Source organism: Somniosus microcephalus, chromosome 15, assembly GCF_052327205.1.
Source record: "Somniosus microcephalus isolate GS21.2 chromosome 15, FLI_Smic_1.0, whole genome shotgun sequence".
Lineage (NCBI taxonomy): Eukaryota > Metazoa > Chordata > Chondrichthyes > Squaliformes > Somniosidae > Somniosus > Somniosus microcephalus.
In genome coordinates, this window is record NC_141001.1 from 42166464 (window position 1) to 42188663 (window position 22200).

Here is a 22200-nt window from a genome sequence, read left to right on the forward strand (position 1 = left end):
TGAAATGACGAGAGTTGAAGTGCAAGCTGCCTTTCACTACCAACATTAAAAGTGACACTGGAGTTCACTTATCTGCCGGACCGATTGTTTGATCTGTAATTTAATCGCTAGAGAAAGTGAAAGAAAATGTATATTTAAATTGCATTTATAGAGCATCTTTCTGGACCACGACATCTCAAAGTGCTTTACAGCCTGTACTTTTGAAGTGGAGGCTCAGTTGTTGAGCATATTCAAGACAGAGCTCGATAGATTTTTGAATATTAAGGGAATCCAGGGATACGGGGATAGTGCAGGAAAATGCAGTTGAGGTAGATCAGCCATGATAGTGAATGGCGGAGCAGGCTGGAAGGGCCAAATGGCCTACTCCTCCTATTTCTTATGTTCTAGTCACTGTTGTAATGTAGGAAACACAGCAGCCAAATTGCACACAAGGTCCAATAACTAGCAATATTACAATGATCAGATAATCTGTTTTCAAGATGTTGGTTGAGGGATAAATATTGGCCATGACACTGGGAGGCGGGGGGGGCGGGGAAATGCCCCTGCTGCTGTTCGAAGTAGTGCCATGCGATCTTTTACATCCACCTGAGAGGGCAGACCGGGCTTCAGTTTAACGTCTCATCCAAAAGGTGACACTTCCCGACAGTGCGTCGCTCCCTCAGTGCTGCACTGAAGTGTCACCCTAGATTGTGTGCTTAAGTCCCTGGAGTGGGACTTGAACCCACAACCTTCTTACTCAGGCAAGAGTGTTAACACTGCGCCAAGGTTGACACTTTTTCTAGAGGTTAGTCAGAGTTGGGTGTGGCACACCTTGTTGGCAGTGTGGGTTGTTCCCTTAGTGTGGCGTGCTTTTTTTTCCTCCTCTGGCTCCTGTGCCACTGAAGCCAGTTTTTATGTCTGTCTTCTGTCTATTCTCAATGCCTTGAGCTATTTGCACACAATCTATGTCCTGCATTTGTCTCTTTATTTCTTGATTTCTACCATTATGCCTTCTATTGTCTCGTGCTTATATTCCATCTGCCATTTGACCATCTCCTATTTCCACTTGCACACTTTATAGGACATTCTACTTTTCTTTTGTTTGTATTTTTTGCTCTCCCTTTACCCTTGTTCTGTTTCTAAATACAGTTCATCTGCAGTATCTTCCAGTTCTGACAAAGGGTGCAAGCCTGAAATGTCAAGTTTGTTCTTTGCATAGATCCTCCCTGACGTGCATTGTGCTTCCAGTATTATCTGCGTTTGTTTGATTTCATACATCTGCACTATCTTGCATTTTGTTAATGCTTTGACCAGGTATAACCTGATAACACTGGGTCAGACGCCATCAGTAGAGAGACGAGTTGACGTTTCAGTTGTGTTGCTTGAGTATAAAGCAGATGATTACATGGCAGAATTGATAGCATAAGGCATAATGCGAGAAGTTAAAGAAATTAAAGACATTTATGAGATAAATAGATATGTGGGTGAAAACTTGATTGCTGCCATTTTGTCTTTGAATTTGATCGATGTGACAACTCCTTTGTTTATTGGTGTTTAGGTCTGGACTATATATTGGAGACTTCTGGAGGCATCCTCAGTTCAGTTCTGCGTGAAACTTAACAAGAATTGCATCTTTCACACATTTTATTGCATCAAAGTCTACAAAGCCGCCATCGAAAGTCTTGCAGATTAACAGACTGCAAGAAATGCGTTTCAACCATTTTGCCTTAATTGTTTTATGCATTGTACTACCATCTTCTTGCTGTGTCTTACTGCTTCTGCATTATATTACTTTGAAATCATTCTTGGTTTTAGTTTGAGCATAATAGTATATACTATATTTTGGAGAAAAGGTGATTGGCATAGTACTATAGTTGGCAGGTGGTAGTTCGATGGCACAACATCCCGCTCAGGGAACTCAACGCAGGTTCTGTTTCATAGACTTGGTCTGCTTATGGAAACTGCCCTCCTGTAGCAGCTCTGTGACCAGCAGTAATGAACTCTCCCAAAAAATCTTGAGATTTAGTTAGGGCACAAATGGCTATTTTAAAAACTTGGCATATATTTTATTCAAAATGGAGGTGCTGAAAATGTTTCATTTAGGATAGAAATAATAGGTGGAAGAAGTGGAAAGAGCAGCACTAATAAGTATTGACATGGGGGGGGGGTGGAGAGAGAGGGTTAAAAAAATTAAAGTGGATGATGGAATTGAAATTAGCCTGTCACTTGATCTTGTAGTTAAATGTTCAAATTAATATTTACACATTAAATATTGACAGAGCCTTCTTAAATGGACATTCTCTCAATGAAAAGAATTTGCATTTATGCCGTGCCCTTTTGTGTTTCTGATGTCAGTGTTTCACAACCAGGGGATTACTTTTAAAGTGTAGTCACTGTTTAGCAAATGTGGCAGATGATTTACACAACACAAGGCCCCACAGATAGCAAATGAACAAATCCCCAGTTAATCTGTTCTTGGTGGTATAGGTCAGAGCTTTCTTAAGGACTTGGGGATGGGCAATTAATGCTGCCCTTGCCAGTGACGCCCACATCCCATGAATGAATGAAAAGACTAATGCTCCATAGTGTATTTTCTAGATGGTGCAGGCCAGAATTGTATTCTGCCATGTGTTTTGTTACCATTTCAACTGTTACCTATGTAATCAAATTGCATACAATCCAAAGGACACATCAAATCAAATCAACTTTTATTGTCATTGTTAGTGCACAAGTGCAGTACAACGAAATGTAGGCTTGCGGCTCCCGAGAGTGTACATTTAGATTAAGACATTTAAACATTCAACATACATTTGGCTTGTAGTATATTAACATAAACATAACCATAATAAAGTGCATTGGCAGATGTGCAGGCTTTAGAGTTTATTTGTGGAGTTCAGTAGGATGACAGGCCTGGGAAAGAAGCTGTTCCTAAATCTGGTCGTACGGGTACGAATGCATCTGTAGCGTCTCCCAGATGGCAGGAGGGCGAACAGACTGTGGCTGGGGTGGGTAGGGTCTTTGATGATCGACCGTGACCTCCGTAGACAGTGTTTCTGGTATATGTGCTCTATGGTCGGTAGCCGGGTGCCGGTAATGCGTTGGGCAGTTTTGACTACCCGCTGCAGGGCTTTCCGGTCATAGCTACAGCTGCCATACCATACTGTGATAGTGCAGCGGTAAAAGTTAGAGAGGATCAGGGGTGACAGGTTACATCCCTTCAGCCTCCTTAGGAAATATAGGCGCTGCTGGGCCTTCTTCACCAGAGAGGAGGTATTGAGGGACCAGGCGAGGTCTTCCGTGATGTGGACTCTGAGGAACTTAAAGCTGTCCATTTAAAGCTTGCCTCTAGATGATAAATGAATCAATTTAACTAATAACTAACTATAATGGACTACTGCAGAGAACTGATGATGCAGGTGGATCTGATCATGGAATGCCTTGTATTTTTTTTTGTCATTCCTGGAAAACTTTGCTTCCGTTAAATTTGTTTTTAAACTCCTCCAGTGGCTTAATGACCAATTGGGCAAGGCATAGGATAGCTGTTGGTCTGATGGAATTGTAGCCCTTCAAGAAAAGAGGGGAGGAAATTAGCCCCAAAAAAGCAGACTACTGGATCACTGCATTATGCACAGCTTTTTGTGCAGTCTCTGGGAATGGTGCTTTTTTAAACATTCACTTTCACAATTTATTCCAGATTAATGAAAGCAGCATCAAAAAGTACATTTTTTCAGTTCTCACTGGACATCTTATAATTGTTTAAGGAATTCAGCGTGATATTTACACTCCGAGCTGCTGTATTACATTTATATTATCAACAATGAGAACAAGATTCTAGATTTCAATCTATATTCCTAAATTTTAATTTCCCTATTGTACTTAACATCCAAGATACATCTCTTGAAACAGGGAAAGTAGTGCCGTAGAATAGGTATTATACCCTGCAATATGGTGGAATAAATTTTATTGTCCTCTTAACTATATTATTTAAGTCTTGGGGGAATGCTTAAATTTTCTGACCACTGTGGGCTCAATTTCCTGCCCCTTCGTGGTCAGTTTTCCTCCCTTAAGCACCCTATGCAGCTGCTTGTGGATTGCATTATGACTGAACATTGTACCGCACTTGAGTAAGTTATATACCAGTAAAAGTAACTTGTGTTTTCCCTGTTTTTTTTCTAGGTGGATCACCGTGAAAGATGGCTGATAAGAACTGGTAAGTCAAGTTGACGTAGTTGACTTGGTCGCTTGTATTTATGCAACATGGAGTTCAATTTGGGAAAGATGAAAATAGCAGCAGTTAATTTAATATTCCCCAAAATTTTATACTTTACTACAGAATTTGTAGCTGGATAATGGTGGATGATCGAATGTAGTTTAGGTTGTGGGATTCAATAAATTAATTCAGATTACAGTATAAAGTGATTTGGATTATAATCCATTGCCATCTGTAGTAGATGCACGGGGCACTGTCCTGATCTATGTAACGTCAGGCGGCTTTGTTTAAACTCATTGTTCCTGTACTCCAGTTTTACTGGTTGAGGGCAACAATTCTAGCCAACGCCTTACTGAAGCGTCACTCAGAAATGGGACAACATGCTGACCAATAATGTGACATCATGCAGATCTATGTCTGTAATTTCCCCACACACTGAGCACTTGATTTCAATCATGTTTCAATGTGAGCACGTGGAAGCCTGGCACTCCCCAAGGGAAGAGGGGAAAAGAAAAGAAAAACGGTAGGACCAGTTTACTAGGTCCTTTCTCACTTGTTGCATGGGAGTTAAGGTAATCCTGCCTCTCAATAGCATTCCCTTGCTGCTTTTTGCTGAAGGAAGAAGAATGAACAGCACTGAATTGCAGCAGAGCTGGGTACTCTGTGAATGGGGGCACAGAGGCACATGGAGCAGCAAGTCTGTTGAGGGCTGCAGAGGAACTGGGAGGTGTGCTGCAAATTACACTTGGTACTACTAAAGACAGTGATGGTTATTGAGGGTTTTGTTAGATCTCAAACTAATCTCTTTCCCCTCCTCCACACTTTATGTAAAAAAAAAAGTGCTGCTGATTTTGGTGCTGTGGTAAATACATTTAACATCTTAATTCCACCATATGTCATGTTTGACTAGAGTTAGTGATACAGGAAACTTCGCGATATCTGGCACTGATGGGACCGGCGTGATGCCGATCTATGAAAACTTCCAGACAGACCAGCGCTAATGTTGAAGGATACGGAGGTTTTCATCTCCATATCTGACAACAAACACTGTTGCTTAGCAACTGCTTGTAAACAGTCGGCCCGTACCTTGGAAGCGTCTCTGTAGCTTAGCAACAGCTTCAAAGAGGCTTTCCAGAGACTGACTTTTTATAAAAATAAAAAAAATAAAAAAATGCTAGGAGAAGGGGGGAAAAACTAACAAAACGGCTGCTGATTTCTGCCATTAGATCAAGGTTTCCGGCCATACAACCTCCGGATAAACCAAAGTTTCCTGTAGAAAGAATTTAGTATTTATGATCTCGTCTTTGCATAGAACTAATTGTATGTTGTTAGTCTGACTGAATTGAAGGTGTTTTTAAAAGTGTAAAAAAAATTATAAATAAGAACTGATTTCTTTTTTAGGATTTGAGTTTTGATTTCTAGAAGCCAGAATGGAGCAACAGTCAGCGTAGTAATGGCCTGCCCCAGGGTGTGCTTTGTTTGTGTGACATCCACGACACACACCCCTGACTGTAGCAGAACATCGTACTGCATCACCTATTGTTTGTTTTCTGATTCCAGTGTGAACAGAAGAAATCCTTTCTGTAATGTCCAATTTAAAAAGGCATTCATTTGGATATTTCACTAGATTTAACACTGTCATGTGTCATTTTATTTATTATGAGACAATACTGCTTCCAACTCAGTGCCAGGAAAGACATTTGTGGCCATCTATGCCTGCACCTACTCTGTCTCTGGCCACTGTCTTGATAAAATTACAGTCAGAGGATTATAGGATTTGGTCAGTCCCTAGGTCACAGTGGAAACACTGGGAGTGGATTGGTGCGCAGAGCAGGCGGAAATGTGACTGGGGAGCAGTGTGACAGGAGGGAGTGGCAAGGGGAGAAAGTCCACTGGGCAAGAGAATTGGGGAGGTGACGAGGGCATCAGTTTATGAGGAGAGGCGGCATGAGTGAACATTCGGAGAAAGGCTGTTTTTTTTTTTAGTTTTAGGATATGTGGAACTTAGCTCAGTCTTCATGTTACCTGACACTATTCTAAGAGGACTCTGTCACATAATAGCTAAGTTTAGGCAAGACGGGAATAATAAAGTAAGGAAGTGCTCCACTTGCAAGATATGCAAGCTATATGGAAGACTTTTGGCATAGATGTTTCCCGTGCGCAGACTGGAAATCATGCCTGTAGATTTTGTGGTGCACCTCAGTGTGGAGTTAGCTCTAGCTATCCTACTAGTCTCGAGTAATTTATAGCAGTGGGGCAGCGGTAATGGTGATGCTGCTGATGAGTTTCTCCAAAACCAAGGCATTGGTTTCTAGTCCTAGCAGATACTGTACCCGGTTGGAGTCTAACCTTACCCCCCTGTTTCCACAGCTGGCCTATCTGGATAGTTACCTCTCAGCAATTCCTCCTAGTCTGTTATCTCATTGCCATTATAACACTGCTTAACCATTCAAGAGATCAAGAATAATGAAGATGGGGGGGATAGAAACTTTTTTTTTTAGATGCTGAGTTTAAGCAGTTTTGAAATTAGGAATGGAGTATAATTGCTTACCTCAAATATACTCCCAGTATTTAGACCAAGCTGGTACGTGACTGTGATTTTAAAGAGCAGTTTAACATGGGTATTGTGTTAGAATGCATTTCATGGACCACTGCTCGTGCTCTCTGCAGAAACTGCTTGCTCATGATAAAAGATAGGCCTGGTTAAATCCACTTTCTGTTGTATTTGATAGCTCTCCTGCACTACTACTGATCCATAGCCCATCTGACAATACTGTTTTGTGTTTCAGTAAAGGGGATGATGCTTCCGTGGAGCCTTTGGGGATGGAAAAACAGCCAATTGAGATCAAAGGAAAAGGTACAGTCCTTGTCAGTCAGCTGGAGTATTTAAATAGTAACTGATTTTAAAAATAGTTTAGTAACATGGAACTTTTTAATGGGATTTAAGTTTGTAGAAGTGAAATTATAAATTTCTAGTTTCTTTCCTTTTATTATTTAGCCTGGCTCTTATTATTTAGCCTGGCTCTTTTGTATACATCTGGTTTGCACTATTCGTAACCTCCTGTCAGTCCTCAGACTTGGGGTTCCATTCTAGTGCCAAATTAAATCCTGACTGTCTGCAGAGTCTCCCTAGTACCATTGGGGCAAGCAAGCTAGTCTGGAACATTACAGAACTTGTTTTGGAAAAATGAATACCTTTTTGGACATAAACATTCATAAACAGCTCAAGTCTAAATTATTTAATAGCAAAATACTGCAGATGCTGGAAATCCGAAATAACAACAGAAAATGCTGGAAAAACTCAGCAGGCCAGGCCACATCCGTGGAGAGAAATTAGAGTCGACGTTTCAGGCCTAACCCTTTTTCAAAACTGCTTTTTCAAATTTCTCTCCACGGATGTTGCCTGGCCTGCTGAGTTTTTCCAGCATTTTCTGTTATTCTGAATGTTTAATGTTTTTAGACTGCATGTTGAGTTCATGCACCAGTAAAAGAGTAACATAACAATTAAACTTTATTTGAGCTATGGGTTTGTGGTGTCTTATAAAAATATGCATACGTGTGTTCAGTCGTTGCAGTCTTAAATCTTTTAATGTTTCTAAGTATTTGTGATGGGGAAAGATTGAGTAAGTGCATTGAACATAGTCTCAGCTTCTGACTGCTGATAATGTGGTGTGAGCCAAATGAAATTTAAGGATTCCCTTCACTAACCATTTGTCTGAAATATTGTATCAAAACAAGTTGCCACTACACCACCAACGGTGATCTCTCTTTTCCTTAATTGTCTGACCTAATAGTTTAAGTGAGACTGCTACATTTGTGGCAACATTTTGGCGAGTTTTGTGGTGTTTGGTTCATGCCCACTGGTTATTGGACTGAGACTGGCCAAACTGATTTCCTGTTGATTCACCTGCAGATGGTTCTTTTAACCTCACTGAACAGATTTTATGACAGATTAGAGTGAATAGTTAGTATTTTAGCAGCATGACTCATTATTCTATTTCTCATCTACATGTTGCCCCTTGATACAGGAAACTCTATTATCCGGCACCAACGGGACCGGCGTGGTGCCGGTTTATCAAAAAGTCCGGATTACAGAGAGTTATAGTTTAAAAGGTACGAGAGCTCCGTACACAGCAACAAATCCAGGCTTCCCTGTTGCTTAGCAACATGTGCAGGAACTCCGGCCACAGACCAAGCGTCCCTGTTGCTTAGCAACAAGTGCACGAACCCCAGTTACACAGCCACAGATCCAGGAACTGCCACTAATATGAAGTAAAACTTACCTGAGTCGACTCCCGAATTTTGCCGGTTAACAGAGATTTCCGGTTATTTAGGTGCCGGTAAATCGAGAGTTTCCTGTAACATCATCAGAAAACACAGCGTCAGTTTCCACATGTACGCTGATGACATCCAGCTCTACCTCACTACCTCTTCTCTCGACCCATCCACGGTGTCTAAATTGTCATAGACTGCTTGTCCGACATACAGTTCTGGATGAGCAAAAATGTTCTTCAATTAAATATTGGGAAGACCGAAGCCATTGATTTTGGTCCCCACCACAAATTCCGTTCCCTAGCCATTGACTCCATCCCTCTCCCTAACATCTGTCTGAGGTTGAACCACACTGTTCACAACCTTGGTGTCATATTTGACCCTGAAATGAGCTTCCGACCACATCCGCAGCATAACTAAGACCGCCTACTTCCACCTCCGTAACATCGCCCGCCTCCGTCCTTGCCTCAGCTCGTCCGCTGCTGAAACCCTCGTCCATGCCTTTGTTACTCCTGGACTTGACTATTCCAATGCACTCCTGGTTGGCCTCCCACATTCCACCCTACGCAAACTTGAGGTCATCCAAAACTCAGCTGCCCATGTCCTAACTTGCACATGTCCCGTTCGCCCATCACCCCTGTGCTCGCTGACCTACATTGGCTCCTGGTTAAGCAGCGCCTCGATTTCAAAATTCTCATCCTTGTTTTCCAATCCCTCCATGGCCTTGCCCCTTCCTATCTCTGTAATCTCCTCCAGCTCCACAAACCCCCCCCCCCCCCCCCCCAGATATCTACTCTCCTCTAATTCTGCCCTCTTGAGCATCCCTGATTATAATCGCTCAACCTTTGGTGGCTGTGCCTTCTGTTGCCTAGGCCCTAAGCTCAGGAATTCCCTCCCTGAACCTGTCCGCCTCGCTACCTCTCCTCCTTTAAGACGCTTCTTAAAAACTACCTCTTTGACCCAGCTTTTGGTCACCTGCCCTAATTTATCCTTATGTGGCTCGGAGTCAAATTTTTTGTCTTAAAATACTCCTGTGCAGCGCCTTGGGACATTTTACTATGTTAAAGGCGCTATATAAATACAAGTTGTTGTATGTGGAATCCTGTTTCCATGAGATTTGTGCATCTTTTTCTTGAGGTGAGAGACCACAGTACACAGTTACTACTTTTCCCTGTTTTCTCGCTTTACCTTCCACTTTTGAAGGTCCTGACTCCTGGGCACATTCCATGGATAGTGGCAGCTCCGCTGTGCGTTGATCAGATGGCCATTCTTTGTGCGCCCTTGGGTGGTGATTGTTGTCGAGCTGTTTGACTGGAAGGTATCACAGCTCAGCCTGACCATGCCCACACACGCACTTTCCAGCAGGGGTCACCGGGGAGTGGTGATGAGCACGAACACCAACTCCCTCCCCAGCCCCCAACCCCAGCACAGCATGCTGGATTGAGGATAGATAGCGCGACATAAACTAGGAATTCATATTTACTGGTTTGAATACCCTAATCTTATTGCTACCCCATTTGCATCTTAATTTCATCCAGGCCATTGAGCGAGCAGATTACCTTTTTAAAAAAAAATAGTAAGTGGTTATTAACCTTTTCATGCATGTACATCGTAAAAGAGTGTGTGAATGTGCAGTGTTATTTTACTAGGTCGGGGGACGTTGGATGGAAGGTGTTCACTGGAGTACGCGCTGTCTTCAGATTGGGCGGCAGCAAGGAATGCTGCTGCAGATCGCTCTAGTAGGAGTTGAGGTTGCTTGAGTTGCTAAAGCAGTCACTAATAAATTACCTCATACAGCTGCACTCTGCACTAATTCTGCCTTTTGTACAGAGTAAAAACAGAAAATGGACAATTACATAAAAAGAGCCCTACCTCAACTGTTAATTTTCCTTTATCTCTCATGCCTGTTAGCATTTCCAGCATTTTCTGTCTCTTTTCCTACATTTGTGGTTTTTCTTTTAATCACAAGCTCTAAAAATATTTGTAAATTCTAGTAACATGAATAATGAAATTTATGGTGCAAATAATATTTAGGCTTTAGAAAGCTGTTTCTGACTACTGTCATCTCCCTATCACCAACAGTCCCACTACTCTCCATCTGCCTGTAGATAAAACTCTTCCCCCCCCCCCCCAATTTCCTTTCTAATTCACTCTTAAACTCTAACCTTCCTCTCCCCTGGGCTGCACCTGTTACAACACTTGATGCTGTTGAACTGCTCCCCTGACTCTGCGTTTGACACCTCATTCCCACTAAATCGCTCGCTGTTTTCCACCCCTGCCATTCCTGTGGTACATTTTAGTTTCTTGAAATCAAAATTTGATGCACAGCTAATGTAGTGAATCATGGACAGATTTGACTCGACTATTACCATGCTTGCTCTGATCAGCCAAAACTGCTACTGCAGGATTATTCTGGAGGTCAAGGAGAACCTAAGTCCCTTCTCCAAGACTGAAGGAGGAGATTCCAGAGCATGAGGTGTAGGTTGCAGAAGGCACGGATGGCCTCCAGTGGTGCGGGGAGGGGGAGGAGGAATGCAGAATGGTGAGTTCGGAGGAGAGAGGTTGTCGGGCTGGACGATGTTACAGAGAAGGGTCATGAGGGATTTAAACTTGAGGATGAGAATTTTTAAAGTGGAGACATTGGGCGGACTGGGAGCCAGTGTAGGCTGGTAGGGGTGATGGGTGAATGGGACTTAGTACAGGCTGGGATAAGAGTAGCAGAGTTTTGGAGGAGCTAAAGTTTTCAGACGGTAGAGGATATGAGGGTGGTCAGGAGAGCATTGGAATAATCAAGTCTGACAATGACAAAGGTATGGATAAGGATTTCGCCAACAGTTGGTCAGTCCAAGGCAAAGATGATTGATGTTATGAAGGCACCAGCTGCAGCTGAAGCTATTTTGACCCCTTTATAACAAGTACTGGTGTATAACTTGGGGGATATTTGAGAGCTTGAAAATAATTAAGGGACTAGACTCTGTCTGTGTAGATAGACTATTTGAATTGAATAGGTTGGAGAGAACCAAGGGACATGAGTGTATGCTACATAAGGATAGAACGAGATTAGATGTCAGGTTTTCTTTTTCACAAGGTCCTGGACCTTTGGCACAGATTTGCTGTAAGCAATCAAAAGGGAATTGGGCAGGTTTCTATGTGTGGCTGATAGCTGAGTACGAAAGTTAGCTGAGGTATTGGGTGATGTGCCTCATGGTCATAGCGATCTCCTGGAACTAATTTTGATCGCCTTTTTGGGGTTGAGGAGGAATATACCAGATTTTCTTTCCTTCCTAAATTGACCTAGGGTTTAAAAAAAAAAAAAAAAAAAGTGCTGCTTGTCTCAGGAGATTATGTAACTGCTGGCTGGATGGTGTTGGGGATCATGTGAATAGTTGCAACTTGACTATGGAACAGTCTCTATGGACCAGCTGGTTTCCTGTCTCATTTTTGTATGCTCCTAAAAGGAATATCCAGATTAATTGAACGTGGGACCTATTGACAGGGTATGAGCATTGAGCAGAATTATCAATGTAGGTTTTTTTCATTGATCGCAATGTATTAAAACGAGATAATATATGTTAAGGACAAGATAAATTGTGATGTTGAGCTATATGTGATTTCTCCAGATTTGCTATCCTGTTGTCTCAAGGAGGAATTGAAATGGGGACAAATTGTGATTTTTGTCGGGTGTTGACTGTGCTACTGATGCAATTATTCTGACCCCATGATTCCTCATGTTTTACAGCAAAATTGACAGCCCAGGTTATGCAGAACCCACAGGTCTTAGCAGCTTTACAGGAAAGACTTGACAGTGTCGCGCACACACCTTCCAGCTACATTGAAACGTGAGTACAGCAGTGCACGCACAGTAAGATTGCTTAAAAGTTAAACTCTAAAAGAAGCCTGTTTGGTTGCAGCATCAAAAGTGCTTCTTTTCCTTCTGAATTTTAGTTACTCCTCTGAATTGCTTATGGGTAGTTTGGTACCTGGAGTGTGGTCTTTAATCTTTTTGCAGTGGTCCCACTGTGGCCTAAAAGCAACAGCGGTTCACTATAATGAGGAAAATTCACTGAATCGATATATCACATAACTAACACAACATAAAATATTACACATAATGAAAGGTACGTGCGTCACAAATATAATTTCTAATATTTACCTACTATATTACATTTAGGATGCAAATAGCTTAATCCCTCCCTCCCCATGCTTTGCTCTTTTGCAATTGATTACATGATTATAAAGGATTCTTTGCTAACATTCCCCCCTCCCCCGTGGTGAATTTTTAGTTGCTGAAGCTGTTGTTGGTATACTGCACCCAGGAGGTTTTTTGAGTCTCCATTAACAAACACCTTGAGCGTGCTCTGGGCCTGATTGAAAGTTATATCTGCTAACATTTGAGCTCAACATAAAAACAACTCAAACATTTCCTCCAGCCCTAGCACAAACATCAGTTGCAGATCAAAAGGTCACGGGTGAAAAATACAACTTTCATCTTTATCTTTCTCGTACAGAATTTGTCAGTGGGAGATATAACTCCCAGGCCCAGTTGTAGGATCCTCTTCTACCTGGTTGCTATGTAAGTGGGCATTCTTGGTGTTGAGAGTTCTAAATAAGCAAGGTTAAAACTACAACTCTCATGATGCGCATCTCGCACATTTTTCCACAATAGCTGCAAATCCACAAGGTGAAAGATCCAATTTTGGGATTGCAGCCCCAGGACTTGAACCTAGAAACTGACCCGATATCTGTGGATGATTTCGCCAATGGGCAGCATGTAGATAAGGAAGTGGAGGGTGCCATGAATAGATCTATGGGGGACACCAGAGGTGAAAATGCAGGAGAGGCTACTGCTAGTGATGCTCTGGCTACAGTTGATTGATGAGAGTGGAACCAGGAGATGGCCGTCCCCTCCAGCTGGAGGAGGATGGTGTGGTAGGCCATGTTGAAGAAGGAAAAGCATTTCCTTATGGAAACATTGATTGAATACAACTGTTTCAAAAGCACAACATTTTGCTTTTCTGTAATACATATACTTCAAACTTCTCATTCTTTAATTTTGAGTCCTTGGAATTGTTGCACGGGCATGTGCGCGCACACATTCTTCCTTTCCTGCTCCTTCATCTCACTCTGAATAGCCTGGTTGCAGACTGATGGTGAAAAGTAATTAAAGTTTAAGGGCTAGAAATTCAGTGGGCTTTGCGCCCAGTTACCGGCCAAATAGGGTTTCTGCGCCAGTGTAAGAGGGTGCGCTGATATTCAGCGCTGCGGTAATGGCGGCGGTAGCCGGTAGCGCTGCGCCGATACCGATGACGTCATCGGTGTGCGCAGTGCCCCGGTTCCGGCCCAAAGCCCATATTTAGTTGCGGCCGCCTCTTCTGCAGCGGCCGCAAACAGCGATTGAAAAACGGGGCCGTACTGCTGCGCTACTGGGGCGCTTTAAGGTGAAGGTGGAGGTGCGGCCGGCCGCTTTTTCGGCGGCCGCCTGCCCGCACCTCCTTCCCTGGCCTCCTCCCACCCCCCCCCCTGCGGCATTGCCGGCTGCTTTCCGCGAGCCCGGCACTTCTCCGTGGTGCCGGGCTCATTTGCCAGCACAATCCAGCGGCGATCTCCCCGTTGCAGGCACCTCCACCTTAAGAGAAGGAGGAGGCCTGCAGCACCGCAGCCTGCCGCACCGCATCGGGTGGCGCAGCGGCACTTAGAGCGCTGATATTCAGTTTCAGCGCCCCAAGCGGTGGCGGGCACACCCTGGAATAGCGCCCGGTTCTGACTTGGGGCGCAAAAAGTGAATATTTGACGGTCGCACGTGGCTCCGCGCCCAGCGCTAACTTTTGGCCGTTAGCCAGCTGGCGGGGCCATAGTGAATTTCTAGGCCTAAATGTCTTGCACTGCTCGTAACCTGTTGCTTATGACTCCCCTTGCATCAGGTTCCATTCGTGTGCCACATCAATGCAACAAAAACCGTGGGCTGAAATCTGATCTGTAGCTTGGCCTGGTCAGAGTTGAAACATTTTTATTCTTTTGTATATTGAATAGCAGAACAAAAGAGGTCAGCCAGAGGCGACAGTAATTGGGGCAAATGTCTCATGAAATTGAGCCTGCTGATTGCTGGTAGCAGAAATGAAATCTTGCTGTGTTTACTCTTCAGGTCATGTTTCCTCAGATAACGGGCTGAAATTGAAATGTAATTGGGAATTCACAGTCCTGTCTTTACACTGGCAGTAAAAAAAAATTAAATTATCTGAACCACTGTTCAGCTGGTTACAACAGATTCTGTTTCACTGCTGCAGTAATCCAGCAGACACCTGGCTGAGAGCGTTGGTCATAGCTCAGCCTGGACATGTTCCTACTCCTAGAGAAAATGTACTGCATTTGCTTTTCGTGAGAAATTATCCTATAACGGTTGTCTAATTTATTCCTAATCTCCAATTGAAAACGATTTGAAAGATACACACAGAATCTTAAATTGTAAAATTGGAAGTCTCCCCTCTTACTACCGGTTTCCTTTCCTACAGTTGTGGTTTGCTTGCTGAGGTATGGTCCATGCCCTTTGGCACTCGGTGAGCATCAGCAGGATGTTGACACTGGAGAGCATTCTAGCTTGTCATCCTCCAGTATCTATGCTTGCTTATTTCAGGAGTAGTGGTGGTTGAACAATTAAGTGGGAGCCCTGGCTAGTTTTCCCCTCTAACTCTAGGCTGCTGAGGTCAATTGCAGCACCCTTACTAGGGTTGCCAACCCTCCTGCATTGGCTGGGTGTCTCCCAGAACTGAGGATCGATCTCCTGCTGCTAGTGGATGTAAGTCGATATAGAATAGTGTTTTTTTTAAAGAGACTTTTCAGACGTTTCTAGAAGATGTACTATTGCTTTAATTTTTAGCATGAGCCTAGATGTGGTTGAGAAAGTGGTTTAATTGGAGCCACTAAACATGGTGGTGTGAAGGAGCTGAATTAACAATATGGAAGCTGAGCTACCCCTGCATTAATGTTTCAGAAAATAGGTAAGTCAACCCCCTCACACTGTTTAAATTGAACGAGGTGAGGGTGGGGGGCGGTTATATTCTGCAATATTTTAGATATGAGTATCAAAAGGCAGAGAACATTGTAAGCTACTCGTCATGTTTCAGTTATTTGTGATATTAACTGTTTTGTGCAGTTTACCAAAAGCTGTAAAGAGAAGAATAAATGCCTTGAAACATCTTCAGGTCAAGTGTGCCCATATAGAAGCCAAATTTTATGAGGAAGTTCATGAGTTGGAACGGAAATATGCAGCCCTTTACCAGCCATACTTCGAAAAGGTATGAGTGCTTAAGCTATTTGTATATTGTTTGTAAAGTAATCCCTTACCTGGCAAGTAACCCCTTAACTGTCTTAGGCTAACGCTGTGGCATTATTGAGATTTGTTTGTAACTAAATATCACTATTAGAAATACCACACAATTCTGTATTAATTGTATGTTTTTCTTGACTTTCACACCTTTGTCATTTTGCAGTTGCTGTGGTGTCTAGATCTTGCAATTTTAAAAAATGACATCCTTATTAAAGTGAGGGAGGTTGGTGTGTGAGAATTTTGCTTTATAACAGTATAACAAAGTTAGGTTCAATTAAGATTAGAGTATGGGTTTGCAATGTATCGCAAGTAAGTTTCCAGCCTGGAACATTGAGGCTATTCCTCTGATATGACCACAAACAAACAATTTTGTCATCTGGTTGTTTTTGGTAGCTTTGGATGGTTCTGCCTATCCTTTGGCTGCTTTAATTAACATTTTAGGGATACTGGTTGCTGTCTAGGGTGGTGGTTATTCATGTTCGGTCATCTTCTTCTCGTCCTAGCTTAACTAATCTTGCGAATATGTTATCTCTATTGTTCGTCATTCTCCGCAGGGCACGTCAAGGCATTCATCTCTGCCTCCTTATGAGCAGCAACCCCCAACTGCCCCCTTCTCTCTTGCCGACCATTCCACCCAGCACACCCGCTGGGGACTAATCTTGCCACAGTGCCGGTGTGCAATTTTCACCAATCTCACCCGGCTCTGTCCCTCATTCCTCACGCTGACTTGGACATATATTGTCATTCCTCATTGTCGATGTCAATGTTCCCTGTAAGCTGCACTTTGTTCTGTGCAGCCTGTTTCTTGTTGTGCACGGTCCCTTTAAATTTCCACGCATGCGTGGTAACGTTCCCGCTAAGCTATGCAGCGGTCTGGATGGTCCCACGTAGGTCACTCACTGGCTTTTCAATGCAAGAAACCGCGCATGCGCAAAAATTTGAATGGGTCGCACAGCCTGTTAAAGAGACCACGCACCAACAAAAAATTACAGGGAACATTGTGGTATTTACAATGGGGAAGCGAGTGAGCTTCCTGTGCAGGACCTTCCCCATTGTGGTGCGGCCGCGCAACTTCGAGGAAACGTGGGAACGTTGGTCGATGGATCAGTATCCTGGAGCTCCTTATCTAACACCATTGTGGGAGCAACATTAGCACCAGGGCTGCAGAGGTTCAAGGAGAAGGCTCACCATCTTTTCAGGGCAACTAGAGATGGACAATAAATGCGGCCTTGCCCGTGTCAACCAACATCTTGATAACATTTCTTTCAAACATCCTAATTATATTTTATTTGTTATCAAATACACCACATGACTGAATAGTGTCTTGGCTGCTGAGGCTAGCAGGCATGGGTAATATTCTCTTTGAAGGATGGCAGACCTGGGTTGAAAAGTGCCAATGTGGTGACTGGCAAATACCTTGGTGTTTGCCTAATGGCTTTTGAGAGCAGTCTGGAAGAAGCAAGATTGATGGGTAAATGCCCTTTCTCATTCCATGCTATCTTGTGCTCGTACACGGTGGTACTGTATATTGAAATCTTGTAAAGATGGGCTATACATTTACACATTTTAATATTGCATGGTAGTTTTGCTGATATATAGGAATGTACTAGTTCCAAAAATATTCTTGCAAGGCATCTGGTCATTTAAAAATAATAATTATACTTTCTCATACTCAGTTTGTAAACAGTTTGTGGCTCAGTTATTTCTCTTTTTACAGAGACGAGACATAACAACAGGCAACGTAGAACCTACAGATGCAGAGTGTGAATGGCATAGTGACAAAGAGGAAGAGGAGGAGTTAGCAGTAAGTCTCACTAAGTTGTGGAGAAATTTTATATCCATTACTGTATTCTTCACAGGTCTGCCCAACTCTAGTGACATTTTTTAAGGCCTGTTCTCTATCCTTTCAAAATATAGATACAACAGTGATCTGTAGAATAAAGTTTCCTTTACACTGCCCCACCATTGTACTTGAATCCAACATCAGAATAGTGCCCCACCATTGTACTTGAGCCCAACATCAGAATTACTGCAGTATGATATTTTCCATTTCTAACACCAGCCATTCTGTAGCTGTGGCTGATTTTTCCCATTTACTGCCAGTTAGTGCTAGATTAAGTGTAATTTTGTGCTGTGGGCACATGCCTACTGGAAACTGGATTGGACTGCCCAAATTATTTTTTGTAGGATGCTTACAGCAGAGAGAGAGACTTGTTCCTGGATTTACATCCAGGACCCAGAGGTGAAAGTCCAGTCCAGTCCCCAGCAGTGAGACTGAGAAAAGCTACGCGAGAAGAATAAATGCACTTGAAACCTTGACCAAAAGTTGGGAAAGTAAATGCATTCTGAAAATGCACACTTCAGTGGTAAAAGATCATGTCGTCTTGTTTGCTTCATGATCATTACAGTACGATGAAACAATACCATTATCTTGTTTTGGAATTTACTGATCAAGATTAAATGTGTTTGTATAAATAGGAAGAAATGAAAAAGAAAGCAGCGATAGAGGAAAAGAAAGAAGAATCGGAGCAGGAGGAGAATCCCAAAGGAATTCCTGAATTCTGGGTCACTATATTCAGAAATGTAGATATGCTGAGTGAACTTGTGGAGGTGAGCCAGGGAAGGGAGTCATTGGCATGTGCTGCAGAACACTTTTTTCTAGTTACATGAAGTATGGCTGCATTTTTGTCTACATCAAAACGTTTGTTTCCCTTTTTGGTTAAGTGAGTGGGCAAGAACATGGCAGATGAAATATAATATGGAGGAATGTGAAGTCCACTTTGGTAGGAAAAATACAAAAGCAGAATAGTTTTTAAATGGTGAAATTGGGAAATGTTGGTATTCAAAGGGACCTGGGTGTCCTTGTACACACAAATCACAACATACAGCAAGCAATTGGGAAAGCAAATGGTATGTTTGCTTTTATTACAAAAGGATTGGAGCACATGAGTAAAGAAGTCTTACTGCAGTTATATAGGGCCTTGGTGAGACTACACCTGGTGTACTGTGTACAGTTTTGGTCTCCTTACCTAAGGAAGGATAATTGCCTTGGAGGGAGTGCAACGAAGGTTCACTAGACTGATTCCTGGGATGGGGGATTGTTCTATGAGGAGAGATTGAGTAGACTACTCCTATATTCCCTAAAGGTTAGAAGGATGAGAGGTGATCTCATTGAAATGTGTAAAATTCTTAAAGGGCTTGACCGGATAGATGCAGGGAGGATGTTTCCCCTGACTGCGGAGTCTAGAATTAGGGGTCACAGTCACAGAATAAAGGGTCGGCCATTTAGGACTGAAATGAGAAATTTCTTCACTCAAAGGGTTGCGAATCTTTCGAATTCTTTACCCCATAGGGCTGTGGAGGCTCAGTCGTTGAATATATTCAAGACAGAGGTCATTAGATTTTTGGATGTGACTGGAACAAAGGGATATGGGGATAGTGTGGGAAGGTGGCGTTGAGGTAGCAGATCACCCATGATAAATGGCAGAGCAGGCTCGAAAGGCCGAATGGCCTATCCCTGCTCCTATTTCTTATGTTCTTAGGCAGCAAAACCATTTAGCTGTGGCTTTCATTTTCAACTCTTGATGCTATGTAGGCAGTGAGGTACTTCAGTGAAAGAGACAGTTTCTCACAAATTTTCACTTGTTTCAAATATAGGTCATATAAATAAACATTTTGAACAGAGCAAATGTCTGATCATCCAGTCATGACCAACACTACTATATCTTACTACCACTATCTACTCTTCTTGGATACTTCCTGATAGTACCACATCATTGTTTGGAAACTGAAGTAACAATGGCTTTTTTCCCATTCAGCGATTTGATGACAGATTTTGAAATATTTTTCTCGCCTCCACTTTGCATATACAGGTTGACTATCCCTTATCCGAAAACCTTGGGACCAGCTGTGTTTCGGTTTTCGGAAATTTTTGGATTTCGGAAGGTATTATTTCAGACTGGGAAACTCCTAGCATTCTTTTCACAGGCAGGCTCTGGAAAGCGTCTCTGTAGCTTAGCAACAGCTTCAGAGACGCTTCCAAGCTACTGGGCCGAGTGTTTATAAGCTGTTGCTGAGCAAGAGTGTTTATGGTCAGATTCGGCAGGCTCTGGAAAGCGTCTCTGTAGCTTAGCAACAGCTTCAGAGACACTTCCAAGCCACGGGCCGAGTGTTTACAAGCTGTTGCTGAGCAACAGTGTTTGTTGTCAGATACGGAGATGAAAACCTTCGTATCTGACAACATTAGCGCTGGTCTATCCAGAAGTTTGGATAGAACGGCAGCATATCGGATGGGCCGCTGTATTGTTGGGTTCACTCTCCCGGTACCTCCTTCACACTGCCCGGCTCTGCCTGCAATCTCCTACCCAGGAGGTAACTCTGTGACCCTCTGCCCTGCTCACAGGGAAAAGCAGAGCTCCCTCAGTCACACTTAACATCGAGAGTGAAGGCCGGCGTGTCGACAATCTGCAGGAATTCTTGTTCTGGGCCCCGGAGGACCACTTCTGTCATGTTTTGCGCCACTCGGGTCATGTCGTGCGCACGACTTAACGCTGAACGAAAAAACTTTCGGTTTTCGGAAGTTCAGATAAAGGATAGTCTACCTGTATTTTAATTTCTGTGCCATGTTCATCCTTCAGCTAAGTTGGTAGCCAAGGACCCTGTGCATTCATTTGCCAGTGGTGCTCGGTAACCAGTTGCTAAGAAGTCAGTCCGTGAATCGTGGTCTCCAGCTTTTTCTTTCATCGCTTTCATGAAGCATCTTCTGTTGGCCTCAGCCAAGATCAGGAAATTGTGCAAAAGAGGGGCGATGTGCTCAGATGATGAGCTTGTTTTGTTGATCTGTTTTAACTTTCTGCATTTCTATTGAGTCAGAGTTAAATATTCATATGCTAAACATTAGCGGTAATTTCCTCATTCACTGGCAAGAGACTATAAATAAGATACATTATACTTCCTGAATATTCCAGGTGCCTCATTGTGTTTGGACACAGTTGTGAGACTATACATGGGGAATGTTTTAATGTTTACAATTGTGATCTGATATAATAAACTCGCATGTAGCACATGCGGTGACACATTTTCTGTAATTCTTTTGTGTAATATTTCCATAAGTTTTCATTCGTAGGCAAATTAATCTTAACCTAAGCATACTTGATCTACCACACATTGTCATTCTTCCTATGAGATTGACTCCCAACCCTGACTTCCACTTTCACAGCAGCTGCAACAGACCCGGCTACCGACCATAGAGCACATATACCAGAAACGCTGTCTACTGAGGTCACGGTCCATCATCAAAGACCCTACCCACCCCAGCCACAGTCTGTTCGCCCTCCTGCCATCTGGGAGACGCTACAGATGCATTCGCACCCGTACGACCAGATTTAGGAACAGCTTCTTTCCCAGGGCTGTCATCCTACTGAACTCCACAAATAAACTCTAAAGCCTGCACATCTGCCAATGCACTTTATTATGGTTATGTTTATGTTAATATACTACAAGCCAAATGTATGTTGAATGTTTAAATGTCTTAATCCAAATGTACACTCTCGGGAGCCGCAAGCCTACATTTCGTTGTACTGCACTTGTGCACTAACAATGACAATAAAAGTTGATTTGATTTGATTTGGATAAGTAAGTTAAACTAATTAGAAATAATTGAATACATGTAAATATAGGAAAGTTTACATTTTTAAACAATGATATTCTTACCTCCTAACTCCTGTACTCTGCTGTCTGTCTTGCAGGTGCGAAATAATTTTAAAATTCAGTTTCACTTCCTCTTGCTAAGCTCATGCTGCTTCCACCATGTCTCCCAACTTAAATGGTCTGCCAATCTGACAAAGCCAGAGTTCTGATCTGCAGTCTGATGTAACTTTTTTCAGTGTTCATTTCAAGAATCCATAGCAATTTTTAGCCTTAAATACATTGTTTTATGTGAAATAATATTCTGTCCTTCTAAACAGCACATCCTCTGACTTGCCATGATCAGTACCATGGGAGATTGACAGTGTTTATACATAGTTTTACATAGTATTTATAGCACAGAAACAGGCCATTTTGCCCAACAGGTTTATGCTCCACACGAGCCTCCTCCCACCCTTCTTCTCTTAACCCTATCAACATATCCTTTCTTCCTCATGTGTTTATCTACCTTTCCCTTAAATGCATCTATGCAATTTGCCTCAACTGCTCCTTGTGGTAGTTAGTTTCACATTCTAACCACTCTGAGTAAAGAGGTTTTTCCTAAATTACCTATTGGATTTATTAGTGACTGTCTTATATTTATGGTCCCAGTTCTGGTCTCGCCCACAACTGGAAACATCTTCTCTATGTCTACCCTATCAAACCCTTTCATAATCGTAAAGATCTCTATCAGGTTACCCCTCAATCTTTTCTAGAGAAAAGAGCCCCA

At 42.7% G+C, this 22200-nt stretch overlaps 1 protein-coding gene across 13 annotated transcripts in view; it reads left to right on the plus strand.

The window, feature by feature from the left end:
* nap1l4b (nucleosome assembly protein 1-like 4b) overlaps positions 1-22200 on the plus strand; it is a 116238-nt gene that overhangs the window by 35298 nt on the left and 58740 nt on the right. For 10 of the 13 annotated variants that reach the window (XR_015080971.1, XR_015080972.1, XM_086007678.1 and 7 more), the window contains exons 2-8: positions 4156-4189; positions 6979-7046; positions 8218-8302; positions 12201-12300; positions 15612-15753; positions 17503-17589; positions 18264-18395. Coding sequence is in view for 11 of the 13 variants with exons in the window: in XM_086007678.1 (XP_085863804.1) it covers positions 4156-4189; positions 6979-7046; positions 8218-8302; positions 12201-12300; positions 15612-15753; positions 17503-17589; positions 18264-18395 (648 nt within the window). In the remaining 2 variants the exon portion in view is untranslated. The remainder of the gene's footprint in view (positions 1-4155; positions 4190-6978; positions 7047-8217; positions 8303-12200; positions 12301-15611; positions 15754-17502; positions 17590-18263; positions 18396-22200) is intronic. The other 3 variants (XM_086007689.1, XM_086007685.1, XM_086007686.1) reach the window with 1 other exon arrangement.